Source organism: Narcine bancroftii, chromosome 10, assembly GCF_036971445.1.
Source record: "Narcine bancroftii isolate sNarBan1 chromosome 10, sNarBan1.hap1, whole genome shotgun sequence".
In the NCBI taxonomy this organism is placed as follows: domain Eukaryota; kingdom Metazoa; phylum Chordata; class Chondrichthyes; order Torpediniformes; family Narcinidae; genus Narcine; species Narcine bancroftii.
The window spans coordinates 91458905-91479786 of record NC_091478.1 but is presented as its reverse complement, the minus strand read 5'-3'; the positions used below and the strand labels follow the sequence as shown (position 1 = coordinate 91479786).

Genomic DNA, 20882 nt, shown 5'->3' with positions numbered 1-20882 from the left:
AGTACCAATATCTATGCCACACCTAAAATATATATTTGAGATTTCTGATTTACTAGTATGGAACTTTTGATGTGTGAGATGTTTAAAAAAAAAAATTGAAATGTATCATTTATATATCTTGACTTAATAAGAGCAGTCATACTATCTAAGTATAAATTTAACCAATATTGTTGATCAATTACAATGCCCATCTTTCCCAAGATCTATGTAACCAATTTTTGGGCTTTGGTCTTGGAGCAGGAAATACATAGTAGAAATAAATTCAGTTACATTCCCCTTTCAAAGTAGAACCTCCATGACCATGCACATTGGTAGGGTCAATGATGGCCCCAACTTATCCCTTCAAAAAGATCATAATTGGAGAGAGCAGAAGAATGTTCTATTTGTCAAATTATATTTATTTTTTAGTTTCTCAAAAGACGTGAATTGCATCTGTTGATTGTAGCAATCTTCAATACACCTGATATCATTTTGGTACCAGACGTTTAAAAAATTTATTTCCCAAAGTCATTATTTTGAAATAAAGGCATCTTTGAGGATAAGCCCTCTTTTAGTGTCATAAATTGTTTGATCTTGTCCCAGACATAAATAATTTGATAAAGAAATGAGTCCATTAGAAAAAGATTGCTAAACTGTATCCTCACAAGAAAACAATAGAAAATTAATCAATTTTTTAAAATTGGTACAACACTAAACAAACTTATAAAATTGAAAAACTGATAATGAGATCTAAACAACAATATGATGAAATTGGAGAAAGAACCCATAAAGTACTATAATGGTAGTTGATGATGGAGGAAACATCTGGAATAATAACTGCAATCCAAATGAGAAAAGATTTCATATAATCCTAAAGTAATAAATGATGCATTTAAACAGTTCTATAAATCAGAATCCTTGGGTGATTCATTTAAAATAGATGAATTCTTGTCTAATTTGCAGTTACCAAAATTGGATCAACAAGAGCAAAAAGATTAAAATGCCCCTTTTTCTCAGGGCAAAATTGAAAAAGCTCTAAATTCCCCCAGAATTTTTAAAGAATTTAAAGATAAATTATTACCTCTTTTTATGAGGGTACTGATTCAGGCTGAGGAGACCCATAACCTCCTGGATTCTTTCTCAATGGCAATTATAACATTGATACTTAAAAAGAATAAAGACCCACTTGAACTAATGTCTTACATTATCATTATTGAATGCGGATTACAAAATAATTGCTAAGGCATTGGGTAATAGATTATATCCATGTTTACTAAAATTGATTAAATTTGATTAAACTGGATTAATCAAAAATAGACAACCATCGGACTATATTTGCAGATTGTTAACCACATTATATCTAGCTAAGACAAAGGTGGACTTGAGTGTGCCGGTAGCTTTAGATGCTGAAAAAGCTTCTGATTGACTTGAATGAGATTTCCTATTCAAGACCATGGAGAAAAGTGGATTATGCCAATCACTCAATAAATTGGATAAGAGCTTAAGAGCTCTTTATCATCAAGCTAAAGCTAAAATAATAACTAATAGACAGATTTCATCAACTTTCTTTATTACTTAGATCCACTAGACAAAGTTGCCCATTGTCTCCAGCTCTATTTGTTTTGGCAATAGAGTCATTAGCTGAGCTTATCAGATTGGATCCAGACATAAATGAGTTAAAATGGACCAGGAAGAATATAAAATTCATTTATTTGTAGATGACGTTTTAATATATTTGGCTGACCCAATCAGTTCCTTGTTTTGCTCAAGACAGTATTGGATAATTATAGTATAGTCTCTGGTTATAAAATAAATTGGGACAAAAATGAAATTTTACCTTTAGCTAATGCAGACTATACTCAATATCAACATTGCAGTCACTTTATTTGGGTTAAAACAGAAATGAAATATTTTGGGATCAAATTTAATAGCAAGTTAATATAAACCTTAATTATCTCCGCTTGCTGCAGAAAATTGAAGAGGACCTACATAAATGGATGAATTTGCCTATCACATTGTTGGGCAGAGTCATGAAATTGAAATAATGCTAAGATTTCAATATCTTTCAATTGTTACCTATCCCATTACCTTCTCATTAAAAAAAATTAAATGGAGATATTCGTTTATTTTTATGATCAGGCAAGATATCTAGAATCTCCATGGAATAATTGACCTGGGATTATAAATTGGGAGGGTTAAAATTACCTGATTTTTAGTAAATATTTTTTAGATGCACAGAGTGGTCAATCAGATGGCCATTTCTTCCTAGGTTACAATTGGTTTGCGCAAGGTAGAAGAGATGGCAGAAGAATTTGTATGTAAATAGGACTCTAAATTAGGAAAAGAAAACAAATAATCCTCTGTTGAGGCATGTATTTTATGTCTGGGGCAAGATCAAACCATTTATGGCTCTATTTATTATTTTTTTTGTATATATTCGTATATACATTCAATGAATCATAAATAAGGAAAGCACCAAAGCAATGTGGAATTAAAATTTTCTTTGAGAAGAGTCTTAGACTAATTGTTTCAAAATTGTAAAGTGGATAGTAAAGATTCTTGAAGTATGAGGTCATGACAAGGCTGTTGTTTCTAACAGGAAGGAGGTTGTTGAGACCCTAACAGATATTTTTGCATAATTATTAGGTTCTGTTAAAGTACCAGTGACTAGAGAAGAGTAAATATTGTTCCTTTATTCAAGAAGGAACATCAGAAATAAATCCAGTAACTATAGGCCTGATAGAATGTATCTGTCTGAAATGTATTTGTATTTTTTGAAAAATAATATTTATCTGAAAAATAATAATAAATAAAGGGAATCTCTGATGCTACTTTATTTAATGGGCCAACACAAATTACATTCTTTGCCATGCTTCTCCACAGCACTCTCCAATTCTACCAATGACTAAAACTTGAGATGCTTCCATATCAAAGCCTGCTTCTGTTGTAACCTAACACTTCTCTTTCTGAATGACATGGAAATAGACCATAGGTTTCAGATGCATCACAGGAAGTGAAAAGGACCATGTGGAAGTTCATGACACCAGACCCATCACCCAGAATTCTCTGAGGAGCAATTCTGTGCTGCCTGCTCTTCACCAAGACATCCATATCTTCGTCTTCCTGCAAACTCAGATAAAAGACTTGATTTATGTTTGGATTGTTGTCACATTTAAAGTCAGTATAATACCACTCTCCATTTCTTGTGCTCAGGATTGTTGAGTTGCTCATATATTGCCATGTCTCACAGTTTGTTACTCAGTGTTGCATTCTCAAGAGTTTATTAAAGATCCATGAAGAGCAAAGATTTGATCTAGTTTAAATAACATGGAACATCTCAATTGGTGGCAATGTTCTGCATCAGCCTGTGCAGGTCTCCCTTCTAGGTCCTGGGGAAATTCTTCCTGTCTCCCATTATTGCAACTGTTATTCTTGACAGGCAACACTCACCAATAATGCATATTGCCTATATTGTACATGTGTAACTTTGAGAACTGTCTCCCAAGGTAAGAGTTCAATGCCTATGCTCTAAAATCTGCACGTTCCTGCAATTAGTGATCGGAATATTCTGCTGAAACTGACACAGTACCACTAAGAAACCGAATCGTGCAACTTTGTAAACTTCACAAGATAAAATGGTGATCTTAATTCCATTTTTAAAACCAGATTAGTGCAATGAAAATAAAAAGTAGAAAATTAATTCTTTGGCTGATGTTTTGTAATTTCACCTTTAATAAGTAATGCAAAGCTATGCAAAAAAATATTTCTTTCAACACTTTTAGAAGCAAAAAAAATAGATTTTCTTCATGGACTTTATAGAACTGCAGTCTCCCTGCAAACATTGACCAAATGTAGAGTGAGAACAACCAAAAATATTTCTCATAAATACTGGAAAAATTCAGAAGACCAGGTAGTATCTGTGGAAAGAAACAATGTTTTGGGCCTCCAACTCTTTATAATTGGGGAAGAGAGAACCACAAGTTAGTTTTCAGTAAGAATAGAACAATATTGCATTGGTACAGTCCCTTTGAACAAACATGTCTGACCCAACACGATACTGTGACAGATTGTTGTGTTTGTATTGTATATAGATATGTTTTTGGGAGATAAATGTGGGCAGGCTTTTTAGTGTAGGTCACATACAAACACTTTAAAATAGATATTATTTAAAATACTGGAGCTCTGCTCATGCTAGACATGTCGACCCCAAAGCCTTTGCAAAAGCTTTGGAGAGTGCTCAAGATACTTGACTAATGGATTGTTGTTTACAAAAAGGCAAAAGATGAAAGAACTTGTCGGATCCGCAGACTGTCTGTGGTGGAACTTGCTGTTCTAGGAGGGTCATGTGGTTTTGCAAGCAGAGAGAGTCAAACAGGCTTTCTCTCCGAGAGAGAGAAAGAGACAGAAAATAGTTCTGCAGTTTTACAGTCAGCAGCAGCAGATGGGACTGGATCAGGACAAGCTGGCAAGCTTGTGAAAAACCCCATTTGGGTTGTGAGTGTTTGGTTCAGTCTGGTCAAAGCCCTTGTGGTTCATGCAAGAGGAGAGGACTGGCTGTCTAATGTTTCATTTGAAATAAGAGAAACAAAAAGGAACTCTGTGGTGACCTGAAAGAGGTTATCATCTCTGAGAAGTGGCTGATTAAAAAAGGAATCAGTTGTGGGTGTCCAGCGAACAACAAATCTCTCTCTGAAAACTGACAAGAACCTTCCTGAGTGGTAACCATTTACCTTTCAAGCACCAAAGCCTGGTGAACTTTATAAATGTTAAATTCTGTGCACAGTCTAAGAATTGCCTGCAACCAGTGAACTTGGAGGAATGAGAATTAAAATTGGACTGTGAATCAAAGAATTTTTCTGAATTTATACACACATTAATACACGTGTGCTTAGAATTAGAAGGGGGTTAAGTTAATAGTAATAAGTTAAAGTGTGATTCTGTTTTCATGTTTAAAGATAATTAAGAGCAACGTTTGGTTAAGTAACCATTTGTCCTGCTGAATATCTATTGCTGCTGGGTTTTGGGGTCCTCTGGGCTCTTAACATTTTTGAGGGCTTATCTTTTCGGATTGAAAATGAGAGTTTTTGTGATTTATTAGTTAATTGGTTTTTTCAAGCTAATTTTTAAAGCTTGTTCATGGAAAAACAGCAGCAATGGATGTTGATACATTTTTGTCACAACCTTTACCTGCAGAGCAAGAGAAAAGAGGAACTGATGGTTATTTCTAAGGCATTAAAGCTGACAAAAGTCAAGCATTAGATGAGGAAAATACAAATACAGAGGATTATAGTGAAATATTATATAGGTGAGGGAAAATTTGTTGAGAAAGACTTAGAATATTTTCCGGAGGATAGATCTGTTGAATTGCAATTGGAGTTGGAGAAAGAGGGTGAAAGAGGAAAGAAAGAAACGGAGAGTGTTGGAAGCTGAAAAAAAAGGCTGAGAAACAGACAATATAAGGCAGACCAAGCTGAAAAACAAAGGATATATGAAGCAGAGGAAACTGAAACATGGAGGAAATATGTTAGAGGTAGCTGAAAAATAGAATGAGGAAATTGAAAGGGACAGAAGGTTTCAATTAGAGAAGTTAAAAATTGAGATGGAGTCCATAAATGGGAAAGAAATTTTGAGCTGCATTTACTACCTTCTGATCTTCTTCCAATCTTGAGCAGAGCAGTTCCCAGTCCACGCAGTGATGCACCTAGCAATTATGTTATCAATGGTGCCATGTGCAAATGCCTTTCTGCGTTCCTTTGCTATCTCACCATTTCTGTAAATGAAATTTACATGAAACAGATGTTTGAAACATTCTGATGAGTAATTTTGTTGTAATATTTTAATTTGCTCCCTTAACTTTGATCCATTGGTCAGTTAAAAATCTAACTTTAATTTATTGTGTTTGCCAAGGTTAATAGATAACTTTTTTTTAGTTTCTTAGTCTTACCGAAGAAGATCTGAACAAATTTGAAACACTCACATTGGGAGCAAAGAAAAAGTTGAAAATGCAATTGGAACTTGAAAAGTAAGTTTGTTTTAATTAATGGCCTTTTACAGATTTGAAATAAACCTTTGCAACCATTTAAGAAAATTTGACATTTTAATTTAATGGAAGTAACTCATGAATGTGAGGTGATATTCTGTGTATTCTGTATAAAACTGATTATTTGTTATTTTTCTTGTTGAGGAGTTTTTGTTTGGTTGGAAGTTATTTCAGTGTGGCCTTTCTAAGAGTTTCTTACTTATTCACATGGTCCTTGGAGAGTTCTGCAATACTTTCCTTAGATAAATCCGTACCATTATATACAGTATTATTAGCCTGAAATATATCAACTCCTACCCTTTCCATTACCCTTTCTATAAACCCCCGATAAATCAGTGACTTGTCATACTGAAGTAGCAAAAGATCATCATAAGTAATCCTGATTAGAATGAATACAACTTTATTGGATACAGTTTATATTGTATTCATACTTGCGTTAATCTAAAAGTACAAAAAAATGTAAATGCTGGAGATCTGAAATAACAGAAAATGTTACAGGTTATGTTGCACATTTGAGAGAGAAGCAGAATTAACATCTCAGGTCAATGATATTTCATAATGTTATTTATGAAAATTAATTTAACTCCAACCCTCTTCTCATTTACATCATTGATGTCCTCCACCTCTTAAAGAGTTCCCAGCTTTCTGGCCCCAAAAATGCAGAACAGTAGTTATACCAAGTTGAACTGCTGCCTCACAGCTCCAGTAACCTATGCTCATTCCTGACCTCTGCTGCTGTCGATGTGAAGTTTGTGTATTCTTTCTGATGCAGGGTGAACTGGCCAATTGAATTCTGAATTGGCTTGATGATAAGACATTGAAGGCCATTGATATGCCACAGAGATTGGTGCTGGGTTCACTGTTGTTTGTCATCTGTATTCATGATTTAGATCAAAATGTAGTTAGCATGTTTCAGAAGTTTGTTAACTTGAATTTGACGTTACCAATATTGGTGGTATAATGGACAGCAAAGAAGATTATCTAAGATAAAACAGGATCTCGAGGAATAGCAAACGGAATTTAACTCTGACAAGTGTGAGGATTTGCACTTCTGTAGGTTAAACCAAGGCAAGTAAGACCCTGAGGCGTGTTGTACAACAAAGAGACTTGTATCCAAGCACGTACTTCCAGGAAAGTGGCAACATGGGTAAACAGAGTGGTGAAGCAGATGTTTGGCAAGTTACCTTTGTCGGTCAGAACATTGGCCGTATTTCTACTGAGCGGTGAAAATTCGGGGCAATGCAAGGTGATGCGAGATAACACCTCGACTTTTTCCTTAGTAGAAACACAGTGGCCGATGCGCGGTGATGCGAGGTGCTCCGTCGTCCACCTTTTGAGGTGGTCGATGTGCGGTGATGCGAAGGACGATTTTTCAGTAGAAACACAGCGAGTAACGAATTCGCGGTGTACCAGAAGTCTCGATTTTTCGCCCGCACTTTTCAATTGATCATCCCATGCACGCACCGGCACAGCGCATTATCCTATTGCGTATGTATACTGCACAAGCTATCTACTAGCTAGCTATACTGCGTTCATATCACCTCCGCTGTTCCTTTGTGTATCGTTAAATTGGAGGAATTATCCTGGACAAATATCAAGCTTGTCTGTTGTTCTAATAACTTTTTCATTTCTTCGTTGGAATATGTCGGACAGTATAAACTGGACATTTCATCTTCAGCGATTCTTGATCACAAAATGGCAGGAAATTATGGTGAAGGGAATTTTGGATGGGAAAACAAAACGACCTGATATGTGACCTTAAAATAGACGACTTCCTGGTCACCTTGCATCGCCCCGCATCACCGCGTATTTATCGTTCAGTAGAAACAGTTCGGGTAGTCGTAAAATACGAGGTGATGCGGGGTGATATGAGGTGTCCCAGTAGAAACACGCACATTGAGTACAAGAGCAGGGACATCATGTTACAACTGCAATATAATGATGAGTCTGCACTTGGGGTATTGTGTGCAGTTTTGGTCACCCAGCTATAAGAAAGACATCCTTAAGCTAGAAAGGGTGCAGAAAAGATGAGAATGTTGCTGGGAATAGTATGCAAAATATAAGGAGAGCTTGGATCAGCTTGGACTTTTCTCCCTGGAGCATATGACGAAGCCATTGTAGCGGCAGTGCTGCTGGTGGTGTAGACCTGCAGGGAGCAGAGATGTAGCGCTCCTGCAGGGTCCAGCCGACCAGTCAATTCCCTTCGGCTCAGCACAAGCTTTGAATGGCCTGTTGAGGGAGCTGACAAGAGCTTTTATTTGAAATCCCACAACCACGGGTCTGTGTCCAAGATGGCGGTGCCTATTAATCGGCAGCAGCCATGAGGGGTTACATACTCCTGGGAAGTAGAGAACTATTGCAGGGCACCAGAGGACGGGAAGATCATACCCTGTCTGAGAAGGAGAAGCGGAGGAGTCAACCCGCAGGGACAGTGACCACAGGGGCAGACCAGTGCTTGCGTTGAGCTGCTGGAGACTCAAGACAAGGAACGAGTGGAGGCATTAGGCTGCTAGAGACTTGTGCCGGGATGCAGATTGCTGGAGACTGACTCAAACTGGCTGGAGACTGACTCAAACTGGCTGGAGTGTTACCAGGTATCTGAACCGGGATATGAGGAGGTGTCGAAGGCGCCGAAGGGTTCCTGACCATGTCAGAGGTTTGGATCTAGAGCTCGGGATGCCTGTGGTTTGGACTGGACTTTGTGTGGTTGTGGAAGCGCTGGAGGCGAATCTATGGACATGGTGACTCTGGGGACTCTTGCTTTCCTCTCTCTCTCTATCTGATCGTAAGTCTGACTGTAAGAGGCATTTAGGCAATTCCGGTCAGTGATGAATCTGACTGCCTTGCAGCAAGCAAAAAGAAATTTCATGTAATAAAACAGTTTTATTACTATGATAATAAATTGAATATTGAATCTTGAATGGGAAACCTTGTGGAAGTTTATAAAATCATGAGATTCATAGGTAAATAGTCATAGGCTTCTTTTTCTAGATTAGGGGAATCTAAATGGAGAGGGCACAGGTGAAAGGAAAAAGATTTAAAAGGGACTTAAGGGGTATCTTTTTCATTCAGAGGTTGGTGGGTATATGGAAAGAACTGCCAGGGGAAGTGGTGGAAGCAGGGACAATCATCCCATTCAAAAGACATTTAAACAGATATATATCCATGCAAGTGGCGACAGCAAAAAGATTGCCCATGCATTGAGGGGCATTGCTAGTTCACCGGGCAAACTTCTGTGTGTGCAACAAAATTTCATGCAGGGTCCATCTGCCCAGTCTTTATTTGAATTTTTTAAAATTTCCTTTATTTTGCCAGTTGCTTTAGTTTCCAGTTGATTGAATTTCAGATAATGGGGAAATTTTACTGTATTCAATTCTGCAACATAACATTGGTAAAAGAGCGACACCAAATTTTGTACAAATTTTTCTTAACAGATGCAAATAAATTGCCTAATTTGAAACTGGGAATTTAAAATTTTCTGGTCATATTCTTTCATTAAAAATTTAAATTTATTATGATTCACAGAGAGAAGTCTGAGAGAAGAAATATTAACAGTTTGGGTCAGTCACCAATTTCTAGTGCTGGAATTGCAAGGGTGACCCCAACAAGTCACTTTGGACCTATTCATTCCATCCGCTGCAATCCTACCACAGGTAATTACCAATGAAATTATTATGAAATATTCAAAATCTGCATTTAAGTAATAAAACAAGAACAGTGAAGAGTTTAAGTCTGATATTATGTTGGAAGTCAAATGTAAACTTAAAGCACAGCATTTCAAATTCCGCCTGGGTGACCCAAAACTCAATAGCATAAACAATGACTTTACCAATTTCAGGTAGTTCCGTCCCCATCCAATTCCACTAATACCATCTGTCCTTTATCTGTTCCCATGCCCCCATTTATCTCCTCCCCAGATGTCTCTCCACTCTACTCTCTCACTTTAATTTGTCCATATTCCATTACCTCTTGGCCCATCCTCACTCTTTGTCCCCCTCCTTTTATTTTTGCAATCCCTTCTTCCCACCTTGCTCTCAAGAAGGGGTCTCAAATGTCTGCTGACCATTTCTCCCCAAGGATGGTGTCTGACTTGCAGAATCCCTCCAGCTTTCCTTTGTTTACCTTCAAAACTGGACAATATGGACTATATTGTCAACTTGTGATGTTTCAAAGAAGAGTTAACTATGATGGAATAGTATTTTGTGGTAGCAATTATATACATAGATATTGTAGTGATATAGCCTGCACTCAATCTGGCTTTTGAAGTCTCCATTCCCTACTGTCTAACTTTGTTCCACTGTCATGGATACCTCACTCCTAATATTCACTTGAGATTAACTGATTATTTTGAGTCATTTTAAAATCATAGTTATTCCTCAAGCACAATTAAATAAGCATATTTATCATGATTTGTTTAAAAAAAATACACAAGCCCCATACAAGAGAAACTATTCTGGCTACATTTGTGGAAAATGTTAATTGAACCAGACCTTGTTTCTTAGCTACATAATCTTTTATGCCAGCATTTAACCTTGTTTTACTAATTATGATAATATCAAAAAAGTTTGTTACTTGAGGTTTGTTGTTCGGGTTCATGTGGGTCCCACAGGTTAAGAACCAGACCAAAGTTGAGGTACAAAGCACACATTTATTTCAGGGATGGAAATGGGACAACAGGGTCGATATGTTAAGGCAATCTCAATATCTCTCTCTCTCTCTCTCTCTCTCTCTCTATCACACACACAATACGTGGGGGGGGGGGGTAAATATACACCTCAGATAACGAGGGAGAAAGCAACAGAGACTGGGGGAAATTACATGAACATACACATTCAACAATCAAGATCAAGGTGATACTACGTGCCCTGACCCTTTCACCAGTACGGACATGGTTCTTGCTGCCTGGCCTTGAGACTCACCCCAATCCAGTGTGAAAGGTGCTATTTGCATGCCACGAAGAGTCCAAAGAGGCAGAATAAAGGAGCACATGATCCTTTATTGTTCTGCAGGCAGTACGAGGGGGTCAATCACTTGGGGCAGTCTGAGCCCAGTTGGCTGCTGTGGGCAATGGCTTGAAATCAAGTGCAGGGGCTCATCGGGGGTCAGGTGACATGATTCACCTGGGTCAATTGGGTGAAGGTCAGGGCAGCAGGGGTCAGGTGAGGTGATTCACTTGGGCCAATTGGGTGAAAGTCAGGGCTGAGTCTCGGTGGGCTGTCTGGACTGCAGCACCTGGTGTTTTAGGTGTGCCAATCGCAACGGTCACCTTGATGGCTTGGGATGAGTCTTTGACCTTGATTGGCAGGCAGTGTGTCCTCCGAACAGGAGCGCAGCGGCGCCACCACGTGGTGGACGCTGCCTCTCCATTTCAAGGTTACAAATGGTTTTACATTTGACAGCAATTGATTGAATTAGATTGTTAAATTGTTTTTTCTGTTGTCCTTAACTCACCAAAATGTATATCACTACTTGCCCATGTGTTTTTTTATGATTCAGTACAGATGTTGAATATTTCAAAGGAGCAATATTAAATTGGTGCTCTTATCATTAACTTGTTTCTGATATTTCTCTAATTTTACATTTTAAAATGTACTTGTTTCCTTGCAGAACTTCGAGTGGAGGTAGAACAGCACAGTCGTACAGCAACAAAAGATAGCGGATCTTCTTCTGAATATTCAAGTTCACCTTCAAGTCCAATCCAAGGAAGGGAGGAGAGTTCTGATAGTGCAGATGAAAATGACAGAAGTGAGTCAATTGAATTTAATGTGGGTAAAGAATAACAGTAGAAAGAATTGTTTTAATTAAATATTTAAATTATTGATGTATAATGAGCCTCTACCCAGACTCGTCACCTGTTGTCTCATGACTTCCTGAGGCATGAATGGTTAATAGCTAACTGTTCCCTTTTGCTTCAGGTAAGTCATGCTGGATATTTTGAGGGAAATTTTTGAATTGCTAATTATAATTTTATCTGATTTTCAACTGCTTGGCACCTAGCTTCTAGAATAGTTTAAACTAATTTTTAAGCTCATGTGTTTTACTGTACTTGTATTGCTTTAAGTGCGCTAAATTCTTGCTAATAATATTCCACAACATTTCAGGAGAGCATTATCAAACAAAACTTGATTATAGAGCCACAAAAAAGTATAAAGACAGGAACTTGGTGTGAGAAGTAGGTTTTGAGGATCATCTTAAAGGAGGGATGTAGACCAGTCGCTCAGCATCCGCTGCAATCACGTTACAGCCACCGTACTTGCGGTAGCAGTCTGTGCATGCGCAAGCTCTGGATTGGCGGGATGGAGTACAACGGAGTCCAGGCGCGGTACAGCCACTATGTACAGAGCTCTCACTTACCTCTAAATAGCAGTAAATAGTTATTGTTATAACCCCCTCCTCTCAAGTCGTGTGTTACTACCACATCAACAAACATGGTCTCAGAAGTGGGATGGTGAGTACCCTGAGCTTGAGGTTTCCTGGTCGACTTACAAGTGAGGAACCAGCACCATGTTGCAGCAGTTGCCATGGGGGATGGATTCAGACGACCTGACTCACTCATCTTTGAAGGGGGTCAAGTTGCCGAGAGTATAATATATTTATCACAGCGACGCATAGTGACAAGCCTGTCTGCACCAGAGCATACATTTTATTAAATTTGGCAGGTCAGAAGCCATAGAAAGAGAGAAATCATTTATTTGTTTATGCAAGTGAAGTGCTTGAAGGAGAGCTGATTCTCAGTCCAGCAGAATCAAGAGAGGACCCTGAGTGCTTGAAAAATAAATTTAGAGAAATATACAATCTACAGATGAATATCACGATGGCAAGGCACAAATTTCATACAAGAGATCAAAAGCCTGGCAAATCGATCAATTCATACGTCAGTGATTTAAAGATAAGAGCAAAGACCTGTAACTTTGGAATGCTCTGCGAGGAACTAATCAGAGACAGGCTGGTCTGTGACATTTATAATGACAGCATGAGGAATGTACTTCTGCACGACAATAATAACTTAACACTAGCAAAGGCCACCTCTACCTGTCTGATTTATGAAATAACTGAGGAGAAGGAGATTAGCAAGAAGTTAGCCTCTCCACGAGCATTGATGCAGCCCAGGGTGGGATCTGCAAAGAAACAATAGCTGGAGACCAGCCAGACCAAACCACATCATCGTCCATTACAAAGTGCAACAATTGTAGAGGTGACTACGCAGCAAGAAAGGAAATGTGTCCAGCTTTCGGTCACCAATGTTGAGCCTGCTGAAAGTGGACCCATTTCAAAAGATGCTGCCGATCCAGACAGCAGGTCAATACTAGTCCCAGGCCTAGAAGGACGATTGATCAACTAGAGCCTGAATAAGATGAAAGCAACACACAAGAAACTTATTTCGTTGATGGGTTGATATTGTGGATGGCAGTGGACTCAAAGAAGACACTGATTAGGGGAAACAATGAAATTTTCATAACCATAAAGATCAATGGCAAGACGGTGGAAATGAAGGTTGACACAGGAGTGATGCAACATCATGCCGGAGAAGGGTACTACGAAAAGGAGAACAGATCAAGCCATGCGTCAAGTCATCATCTTGTGGCATACGGGGACAGCAAGATCAAAACCATTGGCATGGTGAAGCTGCTGTGCTACCTAATAGGGCACAAACATTTACAGATGTTCTTTTTTGTCTCCAAGAATGTTCTACCTCTGCTTGACCGAAGTGCACTTACGGACATGGGGCTCATCTCGTTTAGGGAAGACTTTCACCAAGTATGCCCCTCTGAAGGCAATTTTTTGCAGAAAATTTTCTCAGAATAGTGATCTCTTCTCAAAAGAGCTTGGGAGACTTCCAGTAACGTATTCCATGAGGCTTGACTCAGAAGTATGACCAGTGGTTCGTCCGGCACATTGTATACCTGTAGCCATGAAGGACATAGTTGAGGCCGAGCTGGACAGCAGCAGGAGTTGGGTGTAATTACTCCGGTTTCAGAGTCGACCAAATGGTAGCCAACAACAAGGACAGGCAAGAAATCTGGATATGCATTAATCCGCAGGACATCATCACAGCCCTGAAGAGACCACACCATCTGATGCCCACCATGGAAGAGATTACTGCTCAAATGGCTGGCGCAACTGTATTCTCAGTCCTAGATGTCAAGAGCTCCTTTTGGCAGATCACGCTCGACCAAAAATCATCATTATTGACCACATTCAGCACTTGTTTTGGTCAGCCAGTTTTCCATGGAACAGATTTTTAACCAAATACCCCTGTGCTATCATAGTCAATGACATATTCGTAGAGGAACATGATACCAATTTAAAGAAAGTGCTCGACCATGCCAGAAAGGTGAACCTGAGACTCAACCCCCTCAAGTGCAGGTTTAAGCTGACCCAGGTCAGCTACGTTGGCCACATTCTTACCAGTGAACACCTGAAAGCGGGCTCCTCGAAAATGAAGGCAAACAGCAAGATGCTGGCACAGGGGGACGTTGCAGCCATACAGAGGTTTCTTGGTATGGTTAACTACCTGGGCAAGTTCATCCCAAACTCGTGAACTCACGGCTCCAATAAGACACCTTGTGCATAAAGATGTGGAATGGACTTGGCACACACAGCAACAGAATGCTTTTGACACTTTAAAGAAGCACATCATGCCCACCAATTTTGTTGTATTATGACATCCAAAAGCCAATAATGCTGGCCTGTGATGCCTTGCAGCATGGGCTCAGTGCAGCATGCAAAGTCAATGGCCCATGCTTCAAGGTCACTCATCGATACAGAAATCAGGTACGTACAAATTGAAAAAGTATTGTTGACTGTGGTTTTTGCCTGTTCCAAGTTTAATGACTACATCTATAGTAAGCCTGTGACCATAGGGACCGATCACCAACCACTGGTCACAATATTGAAGAAGCCCATACACACAGTTACAGAGGATGATGCTCAGGCTTCAGAAATACAATATCACCCTGGTATACAAGTGCGGAAAAGAGATGCACCTAGCCACTGTGCTGTCTTGTGCCCCCAACTGGAGCTACTGTCCAACTGGAGGAGCTCAAGAGATACACAGCAGAGGATATTACTTTAAAGACCCTTGGCACTTTAATCAAGGGTGATTAGCCAAACAAGCAGTACAGTCTGCCACCAGCAGTGCGCCCCTACTTCCTGTTCTGTGACAAGCTGCTCATCGATTGTAATGAAAGGCCAGAGAGCTGTGATTCCTAACTTGTTGCAGAAGACGTATGTCAATATCCTGCACAGAGGGTATCTGGGTGCAGAGGAAACAAAATGGAGGGCACAGGACAGAGTTTTTTGGCCTGGGATGACCGAGAACATCGATCAAGAGGTGTAAGGTTGCTTGGTGTACAACAGTACTAAGCCACACCAACAGAAGGAACCATTACAGCTTCATCCAGTTCCAGACTTGCCTTGGTCAACTATGGCAACTGACATTTTCGAGTGATAATGTCAGCAATACTTAGTGTTGGTTGATTCATATTCAGGGTGGTACGAAATAGACCTGTTATGTGATGGTACTTCCACAACAGTCATCACCAAGTTGAAAAGGCACTTCTCAGAGCATGGAGTACCACACACCCTGTTATCAGATAACAGCAGACAGTTTACGAGCTAAAAATGTAAGGACTTCACTTATGTCACCAGCAGCCTGGAATATCCACAGTCTAATGGGTTGGCTGAGAGAGCTGTAAGGAGTGTGAGACAGCTCATGGAAAAATCCTACAATGATCTGTTGAGGAATGAGGAACATCCCGCATGACACCACGCTTGGGTCTCTGGCACAGGGACTGATGTCGAAACAGATGCGCGCAATCTTAACTGTGGCAAGGAAGCTTCTGGAGTCCCAAATGAGAAATCCACAGGAGATCAAGACCCAGCTGTTGAGCAAAAGACTTGCAGGAGGAGTGCTATGACAAGGCAAGCCAACCGCTTGAGCCTTTGTCAGAGGAACAAGTTGTCAAGATGCAAACTCTGCAGAGCTATGATCGGATTGGCATGGTTGAAGAAAGTTGCCAGGAGCCAAGGTCATAGCTGGTCCGATCAGAAGGGAAGTGTATAGGAGAAATCAATGACACAGCCTTCCTGGTTCCAGTTCAGAGCAATCCTGATGAGACTGTATACCAGAACACTGGACTTGAGCCAAAAGACAGTGATACTCCCTCAGTGCTATTACAGGACACACTCTGGGTATATTTGTAAACCGAATCCCAAGTACAAAGACTGATTCATGTCGATTGTATTCGTGTATAATGTTAACTTGCGAACTGTATTATGTAGGGGGTTACTAAAGAAAGGGGATGGAGACCAGTTGCTCGGCACCTCCTGCAATCGCTTTGCAGCCACCATACTTGGTGTAGCGGTCTGTGCAAGCACGAGCTCTGGATTGCCGGACTGGACTTCAATGGAGTGTGGTATGGCCACCATGTACAGAGCTCTCACTTAGCTATGAAAAGTAGTAAATAGTTATTGTTACAACCTCTCCTCTCAAGTCATGTCATTATTACCACATCGACAAACAAGGGAGAAACAATTTGAGATGTGTCGGTAGCTGAAAGTACATTTGCAATTGGAAAGGTGATTGAATTCTCAAATAATCATGAAATGAAAATGGGAGGACTCCTATTATCTTGAGTTGTAGTGTTGGAGGAGATTAGACTTTGGAGGGTTAAACTTGTGAAGAATGAGAATTTAACATGTTGAAAGTGCTGCCTTGTCATGAGTGAGTAAATCAACATGTAGATGAATAAAATAATACAAATTAAGACTTGGGTAGCAGTGTTTTTGATGACTGAGTTTATTGTGGGTAAATGAGAGAAGCTGGATAGGAGTTTGTGGATTTTGTGTATATACAAATAACAATGTGTGGATGACAATTTCAGTACTATAAACATAAAACTTAGTTGTGTATTGGGATATTATGGAGTTGGAAATTAACCATGTTATTTGATGGTATGAATTAAGTTTGAAACAGTCCTGTTTAGAAAAATGGGAGGAAGAAGGTTGGAATTATTGTTTGACAGTAGCTTTAATCTTCTTATTAGCTAGAGAAATTTGATTATCATTGAGACATAAAGCATGACAACAGGGATAATTGTCTACCAAGTCACTCTGACCATCAAACACCCATTTGCAGCAATTCAACATTAATCCCATTTTTAATTCCCCCCAAATTCTTATCTATTCTCCAGATTGTACTACACCCCCGACACACGAAGAACAATTTATAGTACCCAGTTACCATACCAACCAATATCTTTGAGATGGGGAAAGACCACAGCACCAATGGTCAGGATTTAAGAGTATTTTTGTTTAACCAGGAAGTTTGTAGACACAGTACATAGAGACGAGCTGTCTCTATAAGGGTTGAGAACCAGGAGACTTAGAATGAATGCAGTTGCAAAATAACAAAAACTGACAAGAAACATTTTCTCTGTAGAGTGAGGAAGGAATGCATAATCTTGGGTATAGTGAGGTGGATTCACAAATACAGTTTAAAAAAAATTGTACAAGAATTTGAAATAAATACATTGGGAAGAGGATGAGGAATGGAACTATCTTTTATACAGCCCCCATGCACTTGACAGGCTAATTGGTTTCCTTCTGTAAAATATAGCTCCTACCTTGCATATAAGAATGTCCCAATGAACATACATTGTGAGGTAATTTTTAATAGAGTACATGAGACTTCTGCTCTTCACCATTTAATACAATAAAATCTTTTCATTCCATGCAAGGCATACTGGACCATAGAACACTACAGCACAGAAATCAGGCCAATTGGCCCTTCTAGTCTGTGCCAAAAAAATCATAACTCTAGCCTCACTGACCTACACCCATTCCATAACCCTCCAGACCTCTCCTATGCATGTATCTATCCAATTTATTTTTATTAAATATGAGCCCACATTTACCACGTCAGATGGCAACTCATTCCATACTCCCACCACACTGAGTGAAAATGTTCCCCCTAAATCTTCCCCTTTTCACCCTAAAGCCATGTCCTCTTGTATTTATCTTTCCTTATCTAAGTGGAAAGAGCCTACTTGCATTGACTCTGTCTATACCTGTAAACATCAAAATGCTGCAAAGCCAGTACAAGTGACAATAATTCTTTCTCTATACTAGAATAATTCCTTTGATGTTCATTGAATTTCTTGGATAAGTGAGCAACTGGACAGTCAAGATCATCACCACCAATCTTTTGAAATAAAACTGCTCAAGCAGGTTCATCACTAGCATCTACTGTTAAAGAAAATGGCTTCTCAATGTCAGGGTGGTGACATAAAATGGCATTTTTTATCAAATGCTTCCTAGCAAAGTTCTGTCCAAACAAACTTTTCACCCTTCTTCAGAGGGTTAGTCAAATGAAGGATGATATCAGCAAAATTTTTACAGAATTTTCGATTATACCCTACCATTCTTTAAAAAAAAATCTCCTGATCCATGGAAATGGGAAACTCGGAAATTGAACTTTCACCTGAACAGTTGCCAACTTGCCTTGACATACAACATAACGGAGTTAAGTCACAGTCGCATGGCCAATTTCACTTTTAGCGAAATTAGCAGTAATTAAATTGCTTTTTAAAGTTTATCAAACAATTTCTCTAACTCAGCGGTGCCTCCCTGTAACCAAATCCATATGCTCTAAACCTTGAATCACAGAATTAATCATTCTTTGGAATGTCCCTGGAGCATTTTTCATTCCTAGTGGTAAAAATTGTATTCTTATAACCCTGATGAGGTCGCAAATGTAGACACTTCCCTACCTCTGTATCATATTTTATTTTATTTTCACCTACTTGACTATTGTAGAATATTGAAGCCAGAAATCTAAAAACTGGTTTTATATAGGTGATAGATGAAATGTTTTAATCATTACCAAATGAATTGGTCTCTAATTCATGTAACTCTTCCTACAGGTGCAGAGACTCTTTTGGACACTCAAATAAGGGAGAAACCAGCAACTTTATCAAGTCAGCTGATCAACCTAAACACGGGGTCATGGAGGCCTACAGCACAAGTCTCTCCAGTACAAAATGAGACTGTATTGGCTCATCCCAGCCATGTATCTTCAGCCATTTCCACCATGCAAATCATGCCAGTTATCTCTTCAAACATTGCCCCAAGCCGATTGCTGAGTTCAGTACGCAAGTCAGAAAGAAGCGGTTTTGATACAAAGCCAATGACAGGCATATCTTCTCCAATCCATACAGGTCCATCTGTTGAACTTGGAAGCAAATTTCATGAAGGGCCTGCCAATAGCATTAAAGTAGAAAAAAAATTTGGCTCTCTTGGAGCCATGGTTGTAGATGTAATGCCAACTTCTCCAATTCAGGCTTCCCAAATATCTACAATTGTATCAGAAAATAATGGAATCTCATCTAATGTTGTCAATTTTGGAATTAGGACTAAAGTTGGACCTCCTTCCTCTGTGGATAATGCACCCAAAACTACTCCATTATCAATGCTGAGAATGGATACCAGTTCTTCCACAACTGCAACATGTAACTCTGCATATAATATTTCTCAGTCCCCAATGAAACTTCTGGTCTCTTCCCCCATCCCTACAGAATCATTGCTGGTGGGACAGACTGCCTATAATAGTGTTATACAAGTGAAAAGTGTCTCACCTGCTGTAATAAGCTCAAGAACGGTTCCTTATTCAGCAAACACCAAAGTTGCCTTTTCAACAAATCAGTGTTCACCTGTAACTTCCATTTCTGGCACTTTCTGCACGAATAACAACAATGCACCCACCAACAGTCACTCTTCAGTGTCTTTCACAAACCTAGCAAGTGTGCCAAATCGTCCTATTCCTAGTTCTAGTCCATCCCTCTCCTCTGTGGCTGAAAACAGTTATATTAACAGCAATAATGGTAATGGAGGCTCAGGGATGAACATCCCAATGCAACAGCAGCAGCAAACTGGATGTAATGTGTGCAGTTCATGTGGCTGCAGTGGAAACTGTGGTTCCAATCCGGTGACAATTAATTATGCCAATTATTTCCAAAGCCCATTTTCTGGACATTCAGTGTTAACTTTTCCAGTTTTTCCATTCAATCCTTTATGTAACAGTGGTTACATCAGCACCCAATATAATAACAGTACTGCCTTTCCCTATCCAATTGTTCCATCCCCTGCCTACAACAGTGCAGTAAATCCTGATTCCATCTTAAGTGGACCATCAAACTTTGTCATGCCACCGATGCAGAATTTCCTGGGTGGCACAACAGCAGTATATCAGACACCTCACATATTAGGAAGCACAAATGGATCAGGACATAAAAAGAATGGACATATTTCATGCTACAACTGTGGGGCTAATGGGCATCGAGCTCAGGACTGCAAACAGCCAGCAATGGATTCCAATCAGCAAGGTAATTTGTGCTAAAATTTATATAAGCACAGTAAATTGGTAAACTTTCTTGTCAAAATGAATTAATTTTGAAATAAATGTTTGTAGTTAGAAAAAGGTTGAAAGAATTGGAATAATTTTTTTTATTAGTTAAAAGCATTAGTAAAAAGTTATTTGTTCTGCCTGCTGTAATAACAGGGAGTGAGGACCTCCCAGTGTCCAACCATTTCAATTCCACACCTAATTCCCACACTGTTATATCTGTTCATGGCTTCATGCGCTGCCAAGCCAAAGCCACATGCGAATTAGAGGAACTGCACCTAGTATTCCGTCTGGACTCTCCAACCAGATGCAATTAACATCAACTGTTCCTGTTTCCATTAGGCCCCTTCTCTCTTTCCCCTATCCCTCTCTCTCCTTTTCTCCAGATCCCTACCCTTTCCCTTTCAATTCATAGAGCTGCACTGCCACCCCATTACTTCTTGGCTCCCATCCTTATCC

At 39.4% G+C, this 20882-nt stretch overlaps 1 protein-coding gene across 2 annotated transcripts in view; it reads left to right on the top strand.

Annotated features, from left to right (window-relative positions):
* Positions 1-20882, top strand: part of zcchc14 (zinc finger, CCHC domain containing 14) — an 87474-nt gene that overhangs the window by 61206 nt on the left and 5386 nt on the right. For both annotated transcript variants that reach the window (XR_011345880.1, XM_069901822.1), the window contains exons 9-12: positions 5910-6001; positions 9545-9672; positions 11627-11764; positions 18946-20403. Coding sequence is in view for 1 of the 2 variants with exons in the window: in XM_069901822.1 (XP_069757923.1) it covers positions 5910-6001; positions 9545-9672; positions 11627-11764; positions 18946-20403 (1816 nt within the window). In the remaining variant the exon portion in view is untranslated. The remainder of the gene's footprint in view (positions 1-5909; positions 6002-9544; positions 9673-11626; positions 11765-18945; positions 20404-20882) is intronic.